The sequence below is a fragment of the Anabrus simplex genome, chromosome 2 (assembly GCF_040414725.1).
Source record: "Anabrus simplex isolate iqAnaSimp1 chromosome 2, ASM4041472v1, whole genome shotgun sequence".
In the NCBI taxonomy this organism is placed as follows: Eukaryota; Metazoa; Arthropoda; class Insecta; order Orthoptera; family Tettigoniidae; genus Anabrus; species Anabrus simplex.
In genome coordinates, this window is record NC_090266.1 from 675,281,032 (window position 1) to 675,304,590 (window position 23,559).

The window sequence follows — 23,559 nt, forward strand, 5'->3', positions numbered from 1 at the left end:
CACCGGCTTTCTTGGAAATAGGTATAACAACATTCTGCCGAAAATCAGATGGCACTTCTCCTGTCTCATACATCTTACACACTAAATTGAATAACCTTGCCATGCTGGTTTCTCCTAAGGCAGTCAGTAATTCAGAGGGAATGTCATCAATTCCAGGTGCGTTATTCCTATTTAGGTCTCTCATAGCTCTGTCAAACTCTGACCTCAAAATTGGGTCTCCCATTTCATCAGCATCAACACCCTCTTCTTGTTCCATCTACATCCTTGATACAACTGTTGGATATGTTCCTGCCACCTTTCTGCTTTGTCTTCTTTCCCTAGAAGTGGCCTTCCATCTAAGCTCTCAATATTCATACACCTAGATTTCCTTTCTCAAAAGGTTTCCTTGATTTTCCTGTATGCAGCATCTGCCTTTCCTAGGACCGTACAACCTTCTACATCCTTGCACTTCTCCTTCAGCCATTCTTCCTTAGCTACCTTGCACTTTCTATCCACTTCATAATTAATTGCCTGTATTCTTTTCTGCCCTCTCCATTTCTAGCATTCTTGTATTTTCGTCGTTCATCAATCAGGTCTAGTATCTCCTGAGTTATCCATTGATTCTTAGTTGATCTTTTCTTCCTACCTAAGATTTCTTCAGCAGCCTTACTGACGTCATTTCTCATTACTATCAACTCTTCCTCTATAGTGTTTCCTTCAGCCTTTTCCTTTAGTCCTTGTGCAACATGTTCCTTGAAACAATCCCTCACACTCTTTTCTTTCAACTTGTCTAGATCCCAACTCCTTGCATTCATTTCTTCAATTTCTTCAACTTCAGATGGCATTTCATGACCTACAAGTTGTGGTCAGAGTCCACGTCTGCTCCTGGGAAAGTTTTGCAATCCAACACCTGGTTTCGGAATCTCTGCCTAATCATAATGAAATCTATTTGATACCTTCCAGTGTCTCCAGGCCTCATCCATGTATACAGCCATCGTTTGTGGTGTTTGAACCAAGTATGTCAAGAACTAAATTATGATCAGTGCAGAATTCAACCAGCTGACTTCCTCTTTCGTTCCTTTCTTCCAATCCGAACTCTCCTACTGTATTACATTCTCTTCCTTGGCCTACCACTGCATTCCAGTCTCCCATCACAATTAGATTCTCATCACCTTTTATATATTGTATTAAATCTTCTATCTCTTCCTATATTCTTTTGATTTCCTCATCATCTGCTGAACTAGTAGGCATATAAATCTGCACTATGGTGGTGGGCACTGGTTTGGTGTATATAATGACGACAATAATTCTTTCACTATGCTGGTCGTAGTAGCTTACCTGCTGCCCTATTGTTTTATTCATTATTAAACCAACTCCTGCATTTCCCCTGTTTGATTTTGTGTTGATAATTCGGTAGTTGCCTGACCAAATATCCTGTTCTTCCTGCCAACGTACTTCACTTACTTCACTTATACCAACTACATCTAACTTTAGTGTATGCATCTCCTTTTTCAGATTCTCTAACCTACCACAACGGTTCAAACTTCTAACATTCCACGCTCCGACTCACAGAATGTATCAGTATCCATCTTCCTGATGATCACCCCCTCTCGTGTAGTCCCCACCTGGAAATCCAAATGGGGGACTAGTTTACCTCCGGAATATTTTACCCGGGAGGAAGCCATCATCAGTACATCAATCATTACAAAGAGAGCTTCATGTCCTCGGGTGTTAGTTACAGTTGCAGTTTCCCGTTAATTTCAGTTGTGTAGCAGTATCAACACAGCTAAGCCATGTTGAGTATTATTACAAGGCCATATCAGTCAATCATCTCGACTGCCGCCCTTGCAACTTCTGATTATGAGAGCAGCTTGTTTTTGCTACAGCTTCGTTTTAGAGATCTGGGACATCATCGCCATATGTCCTACCTTATGAGATTATTACTGTATGTGTGTGTGCATATGAAAATTCTGTGTGATGATCTATGTTACTGCCCGTCCCCATAGTGTAATGATTTGCACCTTTAACTGCCATCCTCAGGAGACCATGTTCAATTCCTAGTACTGCTACAGATTTAGGAATGGCAGGAGGGCTGGTACGTGGTTAAAATGGTACATGCAGCTCACCTCCATTGGGAGGGGGAGGGGAGGGGGCCTTCACCACCATTAGGCGAGGACTCTAGTTTACTTACTTTACCAATGTTACTGTTGTGTCTGCTCTTGTGTGTATATGTGCATATGTATTTGCATAAACTGGGGCAAGATTAATAATGGAAAGGGCCACAGCCTTGAGAAATGTACCAACCCAGCATTTTCCTAGAGTTGAATTTTAAGAATGGGTAATAGGGTTCAGAAAACAACCAATATCCGAAGTATTCATCACAACTACAAGCATTTGTACCAGGCTCAGCAAACCTGGTCCGTTTGTACTTGAAATTAATGGCAACATTCAGATGCTATCCTGACTATGCCTCTTCCAGACAGTTTCAAAAATCATTCCATTAGATGTTTGATTGGTACCATATTTCAAGTCTTGAATTATCTTAACAAATTCTAGTCACAATAATTACAAATAGCCTATACCATAGTTGATGAACTTCATTTTTAAATTTTATCAAAAATCTGTGTTGACTATGGTATCAAATTATCAAATGAGAAGGTCTGCCCAAGTTAACACAATTCGTATTACACATTTCAATTATATATTATTTTAGAATATGAATACATGTTTCATTGCATTGTGGAGTAGAGTATTTTAAGGATTTTAAGAAATTCATTTCACTTCATTTAAATTAATAATAAATCAATGAATACCTCAAACAAGTTATGAGACCAAGATTTACACAGATTGCAAATACTGGTGCTTATTGATATTACTTACCTTATTTAACAACTGCTGGACAGTAATAACAAATTTTAAACAAACTTTCCATAGGATTTACATGCGCATTATAACAAAACATTATTTTAAGTATTCAAATGAGCTTGTATTTTTTGTAATACTGAGTCTCGCATTAAGGAATTGGAGATGTCCCCACGACGGGATGAAATATATATTGTAAAACAATGTATAATTGAAAAGAGCAATAAAAACTGAATTGGCTGGACCTTCTCATTTGATAATTTGAAATAGCCTACACTTGCCAATACAGAAATCTCAACAAATCTAATCACAAAACATTGTTCTTAGTTGGCAAGCTGAGCCATGATCTGATGTGGTAGAACTACATGATGCATTTGTTTCCAGTTCAAGTCTGGTTTAGTGCATGAGAGTTTGTACTCTTTTCAGTTCAAGTTCATTTCATCATGTCATTGTCAAAAACCATTTCAAATCAATATTGTTCACCATAGTTAATTAGATGCCGGCCCCATGATGTAGGGGTAGTGTGCCTGTCTCTTATCCGGAGGCCCCGGGTTCGATTCCCAGCCAGGTCAGGGATTTTACCTGGACCTGAGGGCTGGTTTGAGGTTCACTCAGCCTACATGATTAAAATTGAGGAGCTATCTGATGGCGAGATGGCGGCCTCGGTCTAGAGAGCCAAGAATAACGGCCGTGAGGATTCGTCGTGCTGACCACATGACATCTCGTAATCTGCAGGCCTTCGGGCTGAGTAGCGGTCGCTTGGTAGGCCAAGGCCCTTCAGGGCTATTGCACCATGAGGTTTGGTTTTACAGTTAATTAGATAATATGAGTTTTAAATGTCTCCATAAGCCTATAATACAAACTGGAACTGTCTGCATGATCAAACATGACCTAAATCACATTATTTTAAATTAAATAAGAGGGCATTCACCAAGTAGCAAACATGTGAGGCTGATGATCGTTGTATTACTAGTCTCTAATAAAACGTATGGAAAATTAATGACTGATTAGGAGCTTACTGCACAACTTCCATCCCTATGCCATTAAAAGAATCGGCATATGCAAAAAAGAGACGTGTGACAAAGGTGACATTTTATAGGAAACGGAAGAAACTGAATACCTATTTTAACATTTCAAATAAAGAATGGAAATAACTTTATTTAATTCTCATATGCATTCCTTATAATGCCATGTGACATGGATTTCATTTCACCAGCAATTCTGGCTGAAAAATACATTTTAATTTATCTCACGTATCATCTTTATGCAAATTTTCATTTTTCTGAACAGAACTGTATTATGAATTTCCATAAAATAATGTGATCATATTTGAAAAATCAAATTTATATGCAATACACAAAAAATATCAAAATAAACAACAATAGTGACATTATTACTATTACATCACAATAAAAGACTAATGAAACACGTTTAACATAATATTTGCATACAACACACTTTGCTTTGGAAAAATCTTTGATCAAATGCATTACTCATTTAGATCTATTTCTACCTCCTGACCATTGTCCTCTTTTGATTTTATAGGCCACTGCAAGAGTTCCTTATAGAAGTCCATCTCTGGACAGTATTTCACTACCTTTATGATGTCTATCAATTTCTTCTTTTCAATTGCAATTCTCTGACTGTAAGCTTCTGATGGATATAGCACAAGATTTCAATGTAAATGTATGTGATATCAAGACATCAAGGAAAAACTGTGCAATAACCTTTCCGTTCATACTGGTATCATAAAACAGATGATTGAATTTACTTATTAGGAATGGGACTTTTTTACTTCTTGGTACATGTCTGCCACAAGATTTATCTGACAGACAACTTCGCTTATAATATTTTGGCAACCATAATGCAAAATTTGTTATATTCACCCTAGAAACTGGTACGACAGAAAAACGGTCAGTGTTTGATAATCTGAGTATTAGCTCACACGATGGGCCAACACATGAGTACAACCGGACATCAGTTCACAACTATAGAGCAGGATTTAACAATATTATGAAAAATAAACAAAGGAGCTTTTCTAAATTCATTAGAAAATCTATTTATTTATTTAGAACAAAAATGTAATCAGGACAATAACCTGAATGATACAACTGACAATAGAAACCCTATATTCGAAGGGATATTATCAAGTCTTGATACTTTAGGCAAAAGAAACAACACAGACCATAAAATTATAAATAAGAATGAGCCTCCGCCAGTTTGTACATCCACTCTCCCCACCCCTTCTAAAGCCGAAGCCGTGACAGTAAGCGACATGCCTCCTCCCCTCTCCGCAGCCTTGCCTCCCCGAAAGGAGGAGCAAACAGCGGAACACACACACCATTATTATACTAGACGTAAAGCAGCTTCAAACGTTCCCCCTCCAGGTTCACGGTAGAATTGGAGTCTAACAACAGTAAGGTATGGAACCATTTTATACACTAAGTTATTATGTAAAGACACATGCTTTCATTACAAAGAAAACAAATTCCTATTTTCCTCATTCATTACAGAAATTGAGAAGAAGCTCCCTTCTCAAAACGTGACCGGCAATCAGCTTCAAAGTTCCACATTAGACTCAATTTAGGGCACATTAAGCAAGCTCAAAATAAATAACAGCCTACCTGGAAGGAGTGAATGAAATGAGCATCATTCAGCAGTAATAAGAACAGTGTCAAGAAGCCATTCATTTAAAAAAAAACCCTTTTAACTGGAAGACAAATAGATATTTTTAGTGTAAGAGAGTTGAAACTTTTTAACAACTATTCTAATGAATAGATATAGTTTTTAAGCAGGCTAGCTATGTATTCATCCTGTCTCATTTCATCAACCCATTAACCCTCACATTGTTTTAACATCATTTTAATTTAATTTATATTCAAATAGTCTTTAAGAGGAACAATGTACCTGAAAATAATGTATTCAGAAACTTAGCGATTCAACTAAGCTTAACAACAGCTGAAGATGTTCTCAAGTGAGAACAAAACATGTACTGTCTATAATTAATAATTTGCTAAAAAGCAAATAAAAAGTATCAAAAAGGTGGAAGATTTTCAATTATTGTAACTCTCTGTGATTAGAATTTGATACGGAAAATGAAGCTGATTACTTGCAGTATCCAGTATTCGGAAGTAGTGGGTCGAGTCCCACTGTCAGCAGTCCTGAAGATGGTTTTCTGTGGTTTCCCATTTTCACACCAGGCAAATGCTGGGGCTGTACCTTAAATAAGGCCATGGCTCCTTCGTTCCTACTCCTAGCCCTTTCCTTTCCCATCGTCGCCATAAGACGTATCTGTGTCAGAGCGACGTAAAACAACTTGCAAGAAACGGAATACCCGCAGCTAGGGAAATACTAAGTGATGGTCTTGAACATTTGTGGTTCAGTATGGGCCAATAGCATTCTCAACACTGTGTGGTTTTTATTTTGGTCTCCACAGCCATTACTAAAGATTATAGTATTTTCAGTATCTTCAGTTCCATGTTTTTTAATATAGTCTAGGAGGAAAGAGTATACCTCATTGGGAGTTTTTCGTCCCACACCTTCATGATACACAAATAATATTCTGCTTTATTAGTGCTAAAGTTATTGATTCAAAAATATGAACAACCGCAACTGACGAAAATAAAAAAAATGCCCTGCACCGGTATGTATGGGTGAGGCAGATTTTGCATGCAGTCAAATCATACAACTAGATGTTTCCTTGAAAAATCAGATTTTTTATAATGTAATTTTCCTTATTATCTTTCACTGCGTTGTAAGATTTTTTTGCCTGACGCCTATGGATCATTAAGTCTGCTTCAATTACTCATTTACCAGCATCACTTAAGCAGGTGTTCCTTAATTTCTGGCCTAGTTCCTCGTAAGTTACACACACATCAACTTGCGGTCTTTCAAAGGCATAGCCAAAGTTGTCATTGTAACACTTGCGAAAAAAGTCATATCACACCGTAATATCACGATTTTGTGACTTGAGTGTGCCAAAGAGTATTTTAACATTTAATCAAGCACCCTAACAACAACAAAAATTTACTGCATAGTGAGATTCTTTCATATCCAGCCCACCCATAAAGTCATGTATTTTCTCACTCACTGAACCAGCAATAGCATTCACACCCTGCAGTTTTCCCCTTTAGATCTTTTGGTGACTTACCTTCAGATAAAAGAGAACAAATTTTATCTACCCTTTTACAAGTTATTCCACATATAGCTACAAATGCTATTTTGCATACTTGCATGCAATGCATGCACCTTCACATGATAGACATATGAGTTATTCTTTCTTTTCATGGCAATGCCTTCTTCTCTGCTACTGTCTTGTTACTATCTCCTAAGGACAATACCTCTTGACTTGATCAGTGACTGTAATTAAACATCCTGCATGTCTTTGCTATCATAGTCATTAAACTGCTTGATTATTTCCATGAAATCAACATCCTGAAACTGAGAAAAAGCATTGGAACTTACATTTACAACCATCAACAGTAGCTCTTGCAGGTATAATCTTACCACTCCACATGCTCTTTTCCTTTCACTTAACACTTCTTAATAATGTTCCTTTTATATGTTTCAGTATAATTATGTTTATGTTTTTTTTTACCACACACTATATATTGATGGGGTGGAAGTTTCTTTTGGGGATCATTGTAAGTACCTAGGTGTTCATATAAGAAAAGACCTTCATTCGGGGAATCACATAAACATGATTGTTAATAAAGGGTACAGATCTCTGCACATGGTTATGAGGGTATTTAGGGGTTGTAGTAAGGATGTAAAGGAGAGGGCATATAAGTCTCTGGTAAGACCCCAACTAGAGTATGGTTCCAGTGTATGGGACCCTCACCAGGATTACTTGATTCAAGAACTGGAAAAAATCCAAAGAAAAGCAGCCTGATTTGTTCTGGGTGATTTCCGACAAAAGAGTAGCGATACAAAAATGTTGTTAAGTTTGGGCTGGGGAGACTTGGGAGAAAGGAGACGAGCTGCTCGACTAAGTGGTATGTTACATGTTATAATTCTCATGTTAGGTCCGTATTGAAATGTACGTAAATACAAAGTATGTTACAAGTGTTTATTTATATATCCACCTATTCAATACAAAGAGATCTTTCTAGAAATTAAATATTATTACAAAATGTTAAGGGACATGTTTCGCCCATATTAAGGGCATCATCAGCCTCAAATTCAACCTGTATGGTGAAAAATCAGGATCCTGATTGCTCTTACCAGCCATAAAAAGAGGATATCATTATAGGTGTCAGTCTAAACATACAAAATGTTAGAATGTCCTTGGCTAAAATTGCAGTATCAAGCTGCATGTCGTAAGTTCACATGAATATACTTTCCGGAGCGTTGAAAAACTTGTTGGGGTAGGGCAGTAAACAGCTCAGTCTTTATAATGAAACAGAAATGTGCCTCCTTGAAGATGATAAGAAAAAAGCAAAGCTGATCCACTGTTACAGATGTCAATATCGTATGTTGTGATAAGACAACAGATCTCATAAATGGCTGTTCAGCTGCCTATAGTCTAATTTAACTGGCTGAAGGAGTGAAAGTCGTATGTGTTATGATAAGATAACAGTCTTCCTTACGTAATTGTGGGAGCAAGGAAAAAGCATTCGGTTGTCTATCGATGTATTTATCTTATTTGAAGGACGAAAGTCGAAGGTTTATCGACGTTGATAGAGCTCTTTGGTGCGAAGTCTGTAACAAGAGGAGAGTGAATGCTTAGGAAGGTATTTTTGAAGAGAATGTGGGTTTAAAGAAAGGTAAAACATGGAACATGTATAAAAACACTTACCCTTTCGTCTGTGAAGATGTAAATCAATTGTGGAAAGGTTAGTTGAAGAAAAATAACGTTATGTGTAGGTTCATTTATTTCTTTGACTGTTAATGCAGTTGCTATGGTAGCGTTGAATGACTGACACTTGTACTTCTGGTATTGTATCGATGTGAGATTGGCGGAGGAGGGTGTGGTTGAGGGGAGGGGGTAGGCGGAGCGTTAAATTTATGTGTTGTTGGTTGCGAGAGATTTACATGGTCGGACAGGGAGGGAGTCGTGTTGGGTTGCGGGAGAATTGTGGGGGTGGGCATGAAGGGAGTCAAGTTAGTTAAAGTAGTGGAGGTTCTAGAAGATGTTAACTTAAGATTTTTAAGAATGTAGTTATGTTTTGAATTTAGAGTTTGCAATAATTTGGGTAAACTTTCGTATAATGGATTCTTGACTTCAATTAAATCATTGAGGTTTAGATTTTTGTTGTAGTGTTGGTCCAAAAAAATATAGATGGTTTCAAGTTCATTCATCAACTTTCCTTTGTCTACTCTTTTAATAATTGTGAGGTCTCTTTCTATTGTTGTGAAGTGATGTCCTGTTTCTTTCATATGGGAGCTCATTGCTGAAAATTTATTGTGCTTAATGGCATTATAGTGTTCTAAGTACCTAGTTTGAAAACTCCGGCCTGTTTGACCAATATAAGAGACGTTGCATTGCGTGCATGTGAGCCTGTATATGCCTGAACCTGAGTAAATGTTTTTGCTTGAATTGACTGTGTTGTGATTAAAAAATAATTTTTGGTTAGTGTTTGTTGTTCTAAAAGCTATACTGGTATTTTTGTTTTTTATTGGGTTCAAGATCTGGTGAACGTTTGGATTGTTGTAGGTGAAGGTAACAAATTTGGATTTTTTGGGTTTGTCAGGGATGAGGTTTGTTGTTAATTTGAATTTGACCTTATTTATTAAACGGTTAATCATTTCAGGTTTATATCCATTGATTTTTGCTAAATCCTTTATATAATTTAGTTCTGTTTGAAGGTTCTTGGGTGTGAGAGGGATTTTTAAAGCTCTGTAAATTAAACTGTGAAATGTGGCCAATTTATGGGAGTTAGGATGTAAAGAAGTATTTTTGATTGTTAATGGGGTGTGAGTAGGTTTTCTGTAAATTTTAAAATCGAAGTTGCCATTAATATGAGTTACTGTGAGATCTAGGAAATTTAAGGATCCACTGACTTCATCTTCCTTGGTGAATTTAATATTTTGGTCTAGGTTGTTTAAATAATTTAAAATATCGGTACTGTTATTGAGATCTTTATTGATTATTACGAAAGTGTCGTCTACATACCTAAGCCATAAGCTAAGGCCTTTTATTTTATTTATTATTTTATGATGTTCTAAAGAATCTAAATAGATGTCAGCTAAGATGCCTGATAAGGGATCACCCATAGCTAGGCCATCTTGGTGGTAAATTTTACCATTAAAGGTGAAATAGTTGTTTTTTAGCACAAAATTTAGGATTTTTATGAATTCTTCTAACTCAAGCTTGCTGAGGTTGCTGTGTTTTGCGAGGTTGTCTTTGATAATATTTACAGTTTCCTTTGTTGGTACATTAGAATACATATTAGTAATGTCAAAAGAGCACATAATGTGATTTGGTAGTAAGGTGAATTTTTTTAAAATTTCGCAGAAGTCTATTGAATTTTTTAAGGGGGATTTATTGTTGAACCTGTAATGTCTTTTTAGAAAATAGTGGATATATTTTGAGGTTTTATATGTCGGACTACTTCTACAGTTGATGATTGGGCGTATGGGTGTGTTTTTCTTATGTAATTTAGGCAATGCTCTGGCTGTGGGGGTTTTAGGGTTCATAAGGATTAGTTTTTGCTGTTCTTGTTCATTTAGTAAAAATGTGGAATTCTTTAATAGTGTTTTTAAATTTCGTTGGATTCTTATTGTGGGGTCTTTATTGACTATTGTGAAAGTTTCATTTGTGAAAAATTCTTCTGTTTTTTCAATGTAATCTTTCTTATCTATTAAAACAGTAGTCCCTCCTTTATCGGCTTTAGTTACTATTATGTTGTTATCTTTTACTTTGTTTTTTACCTCTTTAATTAATTTTGAATGATTGAGAATAGCGTCTTTATTTAAACCTTCAATTAGTGTTGGAAGTTTCTTTTTTATCTCGTATCTAGTGTCATTTTGTAATTCAAGAGGAAGTTTTGAAATATTCGTCTCGACTTCTGCTATGGTGGTGATAACATCGTTTTCTTTTTGTGTACTAGGCCAATTGTGTTTTAAACCTTTACCTAAAAGTTCCATTTCTTTTTCTGAGAAGCTTGTGTTCGTCAAGTTAACTACGGCGGGAGAGTTGTTGAAAGAAGGAACTCTTTTCTTTAAGTGTATGGGTGCTTGTAGCTGATTTTCTTTTAAGTGAGCCAGTTTTTTATCTAATGTGAATTGTTTTCTGCTTAGTATATCATTTCATTTATAATTGACATGTAACTGAAATGAATTCCATTCTATAGGGTTCACATATTGCGACACCGATAAGTGTAGCTTGTACAGTTGTAAGTTTAAGAGTGACTTCTTCTTATAGAAAGTTTTTATTTCGTCCTTAAGCCAGATTTCATTAGTTTTGTTTTGGGTTTTTAATAAGTTACGAGCCGATAAGTTTCTCCTTTGGACATGTCTTAAGAATCTTGGTACAAGTTTTAGTCTCAGACATTCTTTTAGGAAAGCTATGTCTTTACTTAAACTGCTAATCTTAACCTTCAGGTTGAGAAATTTGTTTAGCATATAATAGGCCTGGTTGGCTTTTACATTACATGTTATAATTCTCATGTTAGGTCCGTATTGAAATGTACGTAAATACAAAGTATGTTACAAGTGTTTATTTATATATCCACCTATTCAATACAAAGAGATCTTTCTAGAAATTAAATATTATTACAAAATGTTAAGGGACATGTTTCGCCCATATTAAGGGCATCATCAGCCTCAAATTCAACCTGTATGGTGAAAAATCAGGATCCTGATTGCTCTTACCAGCCATAAAAAGAGGATATCATTATAGGTGTCAGTCTAAACATACAAAATGTTAGAATGTCCTTGGCTAAAATTGCAGTATCAAGCTGCATGTCGTAAGTTCACATGAATATACTTTCCGGAGCGTTGAAAAACTTGTTGGGGTAGGGCAGTAAACAGCTCAGTCTTTATAATGAAACAGAAATGTGCCTCCTTGAAGATGATAAGAAAAAAGCAAAGCTGATCCACTGTTACAGATGTCAATATCGTATGTTGTGATAAGACAACAGATCTCATAAATGGCTGTTCAGCTGCCTATAGTCTAATTTAACTGGCTGAAGGAGTGAAAGTCGTATGTGTTATGATAAGATAACAGTCTTCCTTACGTAATTGTGGGAGCAAGGAAAAAGCATTCGGTTGTCTATCGATGTATTTATCTTATTTGAAGGACGAAAGTCGAAGGTTTATCGACGTTGATAGAGCTCTTTGGTGCGAAGTCTGTAACAAGAGGAGAGTGAATGCTTAGGAAGGTATTTTTGAAGAGAATGTGGGTTTAAAGAAAGGTAAAACATGGAACATGTATAAAAACACTTACCCTTTCGTCTGTGAAGATGTAAATCAATTGTGGAAAGGTTAGTTGAAGAAAAATAACGTTATGTGTAGGTTCATTTATTTCTTTGACTGTTAATGCAGTTGCTATGGTAGCGTTGAATGACTGACACTTGTACTTCTGGTATTGTATCGATGTGAGATTGGCGGAGGAGGGTGTGGTTGAGGGGAGGGGGTAGGCGGAGCGTTAAATTTATGTGTTGTTGGTTGCGAGAGATTTACATGGTCGGACAGGGAGGGAGTCGTGTTGGGTTGCGGGAGAATTGTGGGGGTGGGCATGAAGGGAGTCAAGTTAGTTAAAGTAGTGGAGGTTCTAGAAGATGTTAACTTAAGATTTTTAAGAATGTAGTTATGTTTTGAATTTAGAGTTTGCAATAATTTGGGTAAACTTTCGTATAATGGATTCTTGACTTCAATTAAATCATTGAGGTTTAGATTTTTGTTGTAGTGTTGGTCCAAAAAAATATAGATGGTTTCAAGTTCATTCATCAACTTTCCTTTGTCTACTCTTTTAATAATTGTGAGGTCTCTTTCTATTGTTGTGAAGTGATGTCCTGTTTCTTTCATATGGGAGCTCATTGCTGAAAATTTATTGTGCTTAATGGCATTATAGTGTTCTAAGTACCTAGTTTGAAAACTCCGGCCTGTTTGACCAATATAAGAGACGTTGCATTGCGTGCATGTGAGCCTGTATATGCCTGAACCTGAGTAAATGTTTTTGCTTGAATTGACTGTGTTGTGATTAAAAAATAATTTTTGGTTAGTGTTTGTTGTTCTAAAAGCTATACTGGTATTTTTGTTTTTTATTGGGTTCAAGATCTGGTGAACGTTTGGATTGTTGTAGGTGAAGGTAACAAATTTGGATTTTTTGGGTTTGTCAGGGATGAGGTTTGTTGTTAATTTGAATTTGACCTTATTTATTAAACGGTTAATCATTTCAGGTTTATATCCATTGATTTTTGCTAAATCCTTTATATAATTTAGTTCTGTTTGAAGGTTCTTGGGTGTGAGAGGGATTTTTAAAGCTCTGTAAATTAAACTGTGAAATGTGGCCAATTTATGGGAGTTAGGATGTAAAGAAGTATTTTTGATTGTTAATGGGGTGTGAGTAGGTTTTCTGTAAATTTTAAAATCGAAGTTGCCATTAATATGAGTTACTGTGAGATCTAGGAAATTTAAGGATCCACTGACTTCATCTTCCTTGGTGAATTTAATATTTTGGTCTAGGTTGTTTAAATAATTTAAAATATCGGTACTGTTATTGAGATCTTTATTGATTATTACGAAAGTGTCGTCTACATACCTAAGCCATAAGCTAAGGCCTTTTATTTTATTTATTATTTTATGATGTTCTAAAGAATCTAAATAGATGTCAGCTAAGATGCCTGATAAGGGATCACCCATAGCTAGGCCATCTTGGTGGTAAATTTTACCATTAAAGGTGAAATAGTTGTTTTTTAGCACAAAATTTAGGATTTTTATGAATTCTTCTAACTCAAGCTTGCTGAGGTTGCTGTGTTTTGCGAGGTTGTCTTTGATAATATTTACAGTTTCCTTTGTTGGTACATTAGAATACATATTAGTAATGTCAAAAGAGCACATAATGTGATTTGGTAGTAAGGTGAATTTTTTTAAAATTTCGCAGAAGTCTATTGAATTTTTAAGGGGGATTTATTGTTGAACCTGTAATGTCTTTTTAGAAAATAGTGGATATATTTTGAGGTTTTATATGTCGGACTACTTCTACAGTTGATGATTGGGCGTATGGGTGTGTTTTTCTTATGTAATTTAGGCAATGCTCTGGCTGTGGGGGTTTTAGGGTTCATAAGGATTAGTTTTTGCTGTTCTTGTTCATTTAGTAAAAATGTGGAATTCTTTAATAGTGTTTTTAAATTTCGTTGGATTCTTATTGTGGGGTCTTTATTGACTATTGTGAAAGTTTCATTTGTGAAAAATTCTTCTGTTTTTTCAATGTAATCTTTCTTATCTATTAAAACAGTAGTCCCTCCTTTATCGGCTTTAGTTACTATTATGTTGTTATCTTTTACTTTGTTTTTTACCTCTTTAATTAATTTTGAATGATTGAGAATAGCGTCTTTATTTAAACCTTCAATTAGTGTTGGAAGTTTCTTTTTTATCTCGTATCTAGTGTCATTTTGTAATTCAAGAGGAAGTTTTGAAATATTCGTCTCGACTTCTGCTATGGTGGTGATAACATCGTTTTCTTTTTGTGTACTAGGCCAATTGTGTTTTAAACCTTTACCTAAAAGTTCCATTTCTTTTTCTGAGAAGCTTGTGTTCGTCAAGTTAACTACGGCGGGAGAGTTGTTGAAAGAAGGAACTCTTTTCTTTAAGTGTATGGGTGCTTGTAGCTGATTTTCTTTTAAGTGAGCCAGTTTTTTATCTAATGTGAATTGTTTTCTGCTTAGTATATCATTTCATTTATAATTGACATGTAACTGAAATGAATTCCATTCTATAGGGTTCACATATTGCGACACCGATAAGTGTAGCTTGTACAGTTGTAAGTTTAAGAGTGACTTCTTCTTATAGAAAGTTTTTATTTCGTCCTTAAGCCAGATTTCATTAGTTTTGTTTTGGGTTTTTAATAAGTTACGAGCCGATAAGTTTCTCCTTTGGACATGTCTTAAGAATCTTGGTACAAGTTTTAGTCTCAGACATTCTTTTAGGAAAGCTATGTCTTTACTTAAACTGCTAATCTTAACCTTCAGGTTGAGAAATTTGTTTAGCATATAATAGGCCTGGTTGGCTTTTACATTACATGTTATAATTCTCATGTTAGGTCCGTATTGAAATGTACGTAAATACAAAGTATGTTACAAGTGTTTATTTATATATCCACCTATTCAATACAAAGAGATCTTTCTAGAAATTAAATATTATTACAAAATGTTAAGGGACATGTTTCGCCCATATTAAGGGCATCATCAGCCTCAAATTCAACCTGTATGGTGAAAAATCAGGATCCTGATTGCTCTTACCAGCCATAAAAAGAGGATATCATTATAGGTGTCAGTCTAAACATACAAAATGTTAGAATGTCCTTGGCTAAAATTGCAGTATCAAGCTGCATGTCGTAAGTTCACATGAATATACTTTCCGGAGCGTTGAAAAACTTGTTGGGGTAGGGCAGTAAACAGCTCAGTCTTTATAATGAAACAGAAATGTGCCTCCTTGAAGATGATAAGAAAAAAGCAAAGCTGATCCACTGTTACAGATGTCAATATCGTATGTTGTGATAAGACAACAGATCTCATAAATGGCTGTTCAGCTGCCTATAGTCTAATTTAACTGGCTGAAGGAGTGAAAGTCGTATGTGTTATGATAAGATAACAGTCTTCCTTACGTAATTGTGGGAGCAAGGAAAAAGCATTCGGTTGTCTATCGATGTATTTATCTTATTTGAAGGACGAAAGTCGAAGGTTTATCGACGTTGATAGAGCTCTTTGGTGTGAAGTCTGTAACAAGAGGAGAGTGAATGCTTAGGAAGGTATTTTTGAAGAGAATGTGGGTTTAAAGAAAGGTAAAACATGGAACATGTATAAAAACACTTACCCTTTCGTCTGTGAAGATGTAAATCAATTGTGGAAAGGTTAGTTGAAGAAAAATAACGTTATGTGTAGGTTCATTTATTTCTTTGACTGTTAATGCAGTTGCTATGGTAGCGTTGAATGACTGACACTTGTACTTCTGGTATTGTGCTGCAAGCACCCATACACTTAAAGAAAAGAGTTCCTTCTTTCAACAACTCTCCCGCCGTAGTTAACTTGACGAACACAAGCTTCTCAGAAAAAAAAATGGAACTTTTAGGTAAAGGTTTAAAACACAATTGGCCTAGTACACAAAAAGAAAACGATGTTATCACCACCATAGCAGAAGTCGAGACGAATATTTCAAAACTTCCTCTTGAATTACAAAATGACACTAGATACGAGATAAAAAAGAAACTTCCAACACTAATTGAAGGTTTAAATAAAGACGCTATTCTCAATCATTCAAAATTAATTAAAGAGGTAAAAAACAAAGTAAAAGATAACAACATAATAGTAACTAAAGCCGATAAAGGAGGGACTACTGTTTTAATAGATAAGAAAGATTACATTGAAAAAACAGAAGAATTTTTCACAAATGAAACTTTCACAATAGTCAATAAAGACCCCACAATAAGAATCCAACGAAATTTAAAAACACTATTAAAGAATTCCACATTTTTACTAAATGAACAAGAACAGCAAAAACTAATCCTTATGAACCCTAAAACCCCCACAGCCAGAGCATTGCCTAAATTACATAAGAAAAACACACCCATACGCCCAATCATCAACTGTAGAAGTAGTCCGACATATAAAACCTCAAAATATATCCACTATTTTCTAAAAAGACATTACAGGTTCAACAATAAATCCCCCTTAAAAAATTCAATAGACTTCTGCGAAATTTTAAAAAAATTCACCTTACTACCAAATCACATTATGTGCTCTTTTGACATTACTAATATGTATTCTAATGTACCAACAAAGGAAACTGTAAATATTATCAAAGACAACCTCGCAAAACACAGCAACCTCAGCAAGCTTGAGTTAGAAGAATTCATAAAAATCCTAAATTTTGTGCTAAAAAACAACTATTTCACCTTTAATGGTAAAATTTACCACCAAGATGGCCTAGCTATGGGTGATCCCTTATCAGGCATCTTAGCTGACATCTATTTAGATTCTTTAGAACATCATAAAATAATAAATAAAATAAAAGGCCTTAGCTTATGGCTTAGGTATGTAGACGACACTTTCGTAATAATCAATAAAGATCTCAATAACAGTACCGATATTTTAAATTATTTAAACAACCTAGACCAAAATATTAAATTCACCAAGGAAGATGAAGTCAGTGGATCCTTAAATTTCCTAGATCTCACAGTAACTCATATTAATGGCAACTTCGATTTTAAAATTTACAGAAAACCTACTCACACCCCATTAACAATCAAAAATACTTCTTTACATCCTAACTCCCATAAATTGGCCACATTTCACAGTTTAATTTACAGAGCTTTAAAAATCCCTCTCACACCCAAGAACCTTCAAACAGAACTAAATTATATAAAGGATTTAGCAAAAATCAATGGATATAAACCTGAAATGATTAACCGTTTAATAAATAAGGTCAAATTCAAATTAACAACAAACCTCATCCCTGACAAACCCAAAAAATCCAAATTTGTTACCTTCACCTACAACAATCCAAACGTTCACCAGATCTTGAACCCAATAAAAAACAAAAATACCAGTATAGCTTTTAGAACAACAAACACTAACCAAAAATTATTTTTTAATCACAACACAGTCAATTCAAGCAAAAACATTTACTCAGGTTTCAGGCATATACAGGCTCACATGCACGCAATGCAACGTCTCTTATATTGGTCAAACAGGCCGGAGTTTTCAAACTAGGTACTTAGAACACTATAATGCCATTAAGCACAATAAATTTTCAGCAATGAGCTCCCATATGAAAGAAACAGGACATCACTTCACAACAATAGAAAGAGACCTCACAATTATTAAAAGAGTAGACAAAGGAAAGTTGATGAATGAACTTGAAACCATCTATATTTTTTTGGACCAACACTACAACAAAAATTTAACCTCAATGATTTAATTGAAGTCAAGAATCCATTATACGAAAGTTTACCCAAATTATTGCAAACTCTAAATTCAAAACATAACTACATTCTTAAAAATCTTAAGTTAACATCTTCTAGAACCTCCACTACTTTAACTAACTTGACTCCCTTCATGCCCACCCCCACAATTCTCCCGCAACCCAACACGACTCCCTCCCTGTCCGACCATGTAAATCTCTCGCAACCAACAACACATAAATTTAACGCTCCGCCTACCCCCTCCCCTCAACCACACCCTCCTCCGCCAATCTCACATCGATACAATACCAGAAGTACAAGTGTCAGTCATTCAACGCTACCATAGCAACTGCATTAACAGTCAAAGAAATAAATGAACCTACACATAACGTTATTTTTCTTCAACTAACCTTTCCACAATTGATTTACATCTTCACAGACGAAAGGGTAAGTGTTTTTATACATGTTCCATGTTTTACCTTTCTTTAAACCCACATTCTCTTCAAAAATACCTTCCTAAGCATTCACTCTCCTCTTGTTACAGACTTCACACCAAAGAGCTCTATCAACGTCGATAAACCTTCGACTTTCGTCCTTCAAATAAGATAAATACATCGATAGACAACCGAATGCTTTTTCCTTGCTCCCACAATTACGTAAGGAAGACTGTTATCTTATCATAACACATACGACTTTCACTCCTTCAGCCAGTTAAATTAGACTATAGGCAGCTGAACAGCCATTTATGAGATCTGTTGTCTTATCACAACATACGATATTGACATCTGTAACAGTGGATCAGCTTTGCTTTTTTCTTATCATCTTCAAGGAGGCACATTTCTGTTTCATTATAAAGACTGAGCTGTTTACTGCCCTACCCCAACAAGTTTTTCAACGCTCCGGAAAGTATATTCATGTGAACTTAAGACATGCAGCTTGATACTGCAATTTTAGCCAAGGACATTCTAACATTTTGTATGTTTAGACTGACACCTATAATGATATACTCTTTTTATGGCTGGTAAGAGCAATCAGGATCCTGATTTTTCACCATACAGGTTGAATTTGAGGCTGATGATGCCCTTAATATGGGCGAAACATGTCCCTTAACATTTTGTAATAATATTTAATTTCTAGAAAGATCTCTTTGTATTGAATAGGTGGATATATAAATAAACACTTGTAACATACTTTGTATTTAAGTGGTATGTTCCGAGCTGTCAGTGGAGAGATGGCATGGGAGGACATCAGTAGACAAATAAGTTTGAGTGGTGTCTTTAAAAGTAGGAAAGATCACAATATGAAGATAAAGTTTGAATTCAAGAGGACAAATTGGGGCAAATATTTGTTTATAGGAAGGGGAGTTAGGGGTTGGAATAACTTACCAAGGGAAATGTTCAATAATTTTCCAATTTCTTTGTGATAATTTAAGAAAAGGCTAGGAAAACAACAGATAGGGAATCTGCCACCTGGGCGACTGCCCTAAATGCGGATCAGCAGTGATTGATTGATTGATTGATTGATTGATTGACTGACTGATTGATTGATTGACTGAGCTCTGAAGAAGACAGTGTTGATAACTAATCCACATAATACACTAAATCAATGATAGCATGCAACGACTTCACTGCAGGGCCACTAAGCACTGATGAGTAACAGCTGTATACACAGTCCTGCCATCTTGACCATGTGAAACACATGGCAGCCAACTTAAACTATGCATAAACAAAATCCGTGCTGTTCATGTCACTTTTGTGCATCTTTCATACTAACTATACCTCCTATTCAACGCACAAAGAACCATGTTACATGACCCGTTTTTACATAGGTTGTATATGTAACCTGTTTAAGTTCATTGCAGTAATAATATCAGTTATGAAAAATATGTCACATATCACCTTTTTTGCATATGCCGATTCAAATGATGTTTCTCTACCTTTTGCAATGTACTCAAATTTCTTTTGAACTATGCATTGAGATACAGTAATTCCAACTCTACAGCAATAAGGTAACTGGATGAAGTGATGAGGAAGGATATCATCAAATTAATTACAATTTAACTTCATAAGCTTTGAAATGATCTTTATAACACATCTTCTGGCAATACAATAGGTGGACTTACTGATAACAAAAATATATACATGCATATTTGTACTCTTAGAGTGGGATTTTGTATAATTCATAATTCTAAAAATCTAAAACTCAAAAGAATTCCAGTAAAATATTTCATCACAGAAACCTATGTCTTCCTTTAAACAGGAACGAGAGACAGAATACTTTTTGTAAGTGCTGGTTTCTGAAAGGCAGATGGAAAAATTCCACTGTAAGAGGTTTTGAGGATAACAGCTGTGATGACTTAGCAGACAAAAAAGCAATTTTAAAATACTAACATTTCACAGAGAGATTCTCTTGAAAAACTATTACTAGAGAAAATAATGAGTTATTAAATCCATGTGTTCTCATAGATGGCTAAACATTTTTCACATGGTAAATTTAAGAATACCAATACATAATGCTTTGTGTTCCAGCACTGGGTATGATTTGAAAGTGGTTAAGTGGAGTAACAATGAAAGACATACTAATAACCAGTTTCCCCTCATACCACATAATGTTTGGTTCCTTAAAACACAAGCAGATGGTTACATAACAACAAAGATGGGTATGTATATTTCTGAAAATGTATTCCAACTATAGCTAGCATGGCTAAATTACACATTTTACAATGAAATACCTTGCTGTAAATGCCAAAACAGTATCAGAGAACTAAATAAAATATTTAACAATTAAACATTATAAAACAATATTTACAATGCTTCTAAAAAATTATTTTATATTGGGTATAATCTCTCTCTTTTTTTTTTTCTTTTTTCCACTAGTTTCACTCTCAAGTCAATGTATGCAGCACTGGCTGAACACTGCTCACAATTTAATACACGAGTACATTTTTTAAATATATTTTTACAGTAATAACACAGATTCAGCCAAGCACCACGGTACTTCATACGTTCATATATGAAATAGATTTACATGGAATGCACAAATTATAACACCTGTATATATGTTCTTATAAACAAACACTCATTCACTCCAAACTTGAGGAACTCAAAACTCACTTTCTTAATGAGTAATGAAGAGCACATAAAGGTAATAATACATGTGCTAGCAATCCATACTTGGAGGAGCTGCATACCTGAATTTAGGATCTGGGTCACCATCACAGATGTATTTACCTGGAAGAAAGAGAGAAAAAAAAGCACATGTAATATTTAAAATAGGATAAGAACAAATGATACAATACACACTTCGCATTCATTCTGGAGAAAGAAATTTAAAAACAGACAACAATGTGTATAGACAATGCAGAACAAGGCTAGGAACAGAAATTTAACTCCATACAGCTGTATAAAGCAGCATGCTTGCAGACAGAGAAGCTCCATCTGCTAAATGTAGTTATCAAAAGAGGAACAGATGGAAGTACTGGTATAATTGGAAAAGAAAAAAAAAAAGTTCACCATCCCAGGAGAAATCATACATAATAAGAATAAAGAACAGTACAACAAAAAAAATTACAAACAACATAAACAGTTTTGTATTGCAACAGAGTGCTAGAATCTATAGACTGGGGTCACAAATATTCTGATTACTTGAAACACACTCTAGTCTCCCTATACCACAAAGGCAGCAGTAGTAGTAGTAGTAGTAGTAGTAGTAGTAGTAGTAGTAGTAGTAGTAGCAGCAGCAGCAGCAGCAGCAGCAGCAGTACCGGGCGAGTAAGCAGTGCGGTTAAGGCCGTGCAGCTGTGAGCTTACATCCGGGAGATAGTGGGTTCGAACCCCACTGCTGGCAGCCCTGAAGATGGTTTTCTGTGGTTTCCCATTTTCACACCAGGCAAATGCTGGGGCTGTACCTTAATTAAGGCCACAGCCACTTCCTTCCCACTCCTAGCCCTTTCCTATTCCATCGCCATAAGACCTATCTGTGTTGGTGCGACGTACAGCACATTCCAAAAAGAAAAAAAGAAAAAAAAAAAAGACACCTTTCTTTTACTCCTTTTATTCTTGTCAGCTTTGTACAGTACAAATTAACATTGCTTTCATGAAATTCTAAACTTAAATCACTCAGCTCTTGAACAGCATCACACACCTGCATCATTGGGATGCACAAGCTTTCCCACCATGGCGAAGTTATATGATTCACAGTGGACAACCTCCAAGTTACAATGGTTAAATGTACATAATACATTGATAATTGTAGTGTACCATAGTTAGTAGAAAGTATCTTGCTTTATTTATCGTTGTGTAATCCCTTATAGACATTTCAAATTTTATTTTATTTTTTTGCTATTTTGCTTTATGTTGCACCGACACAGATGGGTCTTATGGCGGCGATGGGACAGGAAAGGCCTAGGAATGGGAAGAAAGCGGCCGTGGCCTTAATTAAGGTACAGCCCCAGCATCTGCCTGGTGTGAAAATGGGAAACCACGGAAAACCATCTTCAGGGCTGCCGACAGTGTGATTCGAACCTACTATCTCCCAGATGCGAGCTCATAGCTGCGCAGCCCTAACCACATGGCCAACTCGCTCGGTCATTTCAACATTTAACAGCAGTTTTCATTTCTATTAGCGCACAACAGGAATAATAATAAAAATAATAATAATAAAAATAAAAATAATAATAATAATAATAATAATAATAATAATAATAATAATAATAATAATAATAAGTCCACATATTTATGTATATAGTTTAAACTACATTTCTATATCAAAAACTAAGCTCCCCGAAGCCATAATAACTGTCACTGACTGTGACTGTCTTTTAAAATTCACAATATTCATGAAATTTAATGATGGTTTCCTTTTGGGAACTTATTTTTTGTGTAAAAGCCAAAGGCAGCCATTTATAAAAGTTGAGGTTCATACCTCCCCTAGGGTTCTGTATTTGCATCGTCTCACAAAGGAGGCTTGCAGTGGTGTCTAGTGGTGCTAGTTGCCAGCGTCTTGGAAAGGTATAGCAACTAGCGTACCCATTGCCATACTGGGGCGAAATGCTGGCAATTTCACAATTGAAACAGCCAGAAGGGCTTGAACATTTTTTACATTTCTACAGTTTCAGTTAACATATTGTTCTATAATTGGGATAAGCCTTAGCACAACCGTCATGTACAGCAGTTATTTTATTAGTTAGTAACTTGCTTGCCGTAATGTCATGTAAACCTAGCAGTGTTCAGTATTTTTTTTCCCCTTTGATATATTTTTTATTTAGATAGTAAGTTACTTTTGTTGATATTTTTGTAAGACTTCTTATTTCTGTGAAGACGAACGAATGGCTGATGAATGCAAGTGTAGGGACAGAGTGTGTGTGAGTGAGTGGCGTGTGGTGAAATATTTATTCCCTATGGGAATCAACATCTATATCATCTGATGGCCAGGCAGGTATCAAATTTAGAAATGAGACAAAGTCACTCATAGAGCACTGGCACTGCCAGTGGCTCTAAGTAGCCTACGCAGTGGCCTCCACAGTATGCACTACCCACGCGTCTTGGTAGGTGTGCTATTTACCAACTGATGAGCCCAACTTAGCACACTGGGGTGAAACGCTGGCAACCAGGAATGAGTTAGCTGGAAAATTGATAATGTCCAATAACGGACCA

General features: G+C 35.6%; 1 protein-coding gene across 9 annotated transcripts in view; it reads right to left on the minus strand.

The window, feature by feature from the left end:
- Nucleotides 1–19,970: 19,970 nt before the first annotated feature.
- Nucleotides 19,971–23,559, minus strand: part of LOC136864355 (F-BAR domain only protein 2) — a 573,880-nt gene continuing 570,291 nt past the window's right edge. For all 9 annotated transcript variants that reach the window (XM_067141249.2, XM_067141248.2, XM_067141247.2 and 6 more), the window contains one exon: nt 19,971–21,135. In XM_067141249.2, the coding sequence (XP_066997350.1) occupies nt 21,065–21,135 (71 nt within the window). In that variant the 3' untranslated portion in view covers nt 19,971–21,064. The remainder of the gene's footprint in view (nt 21,136–23,559) is intronic.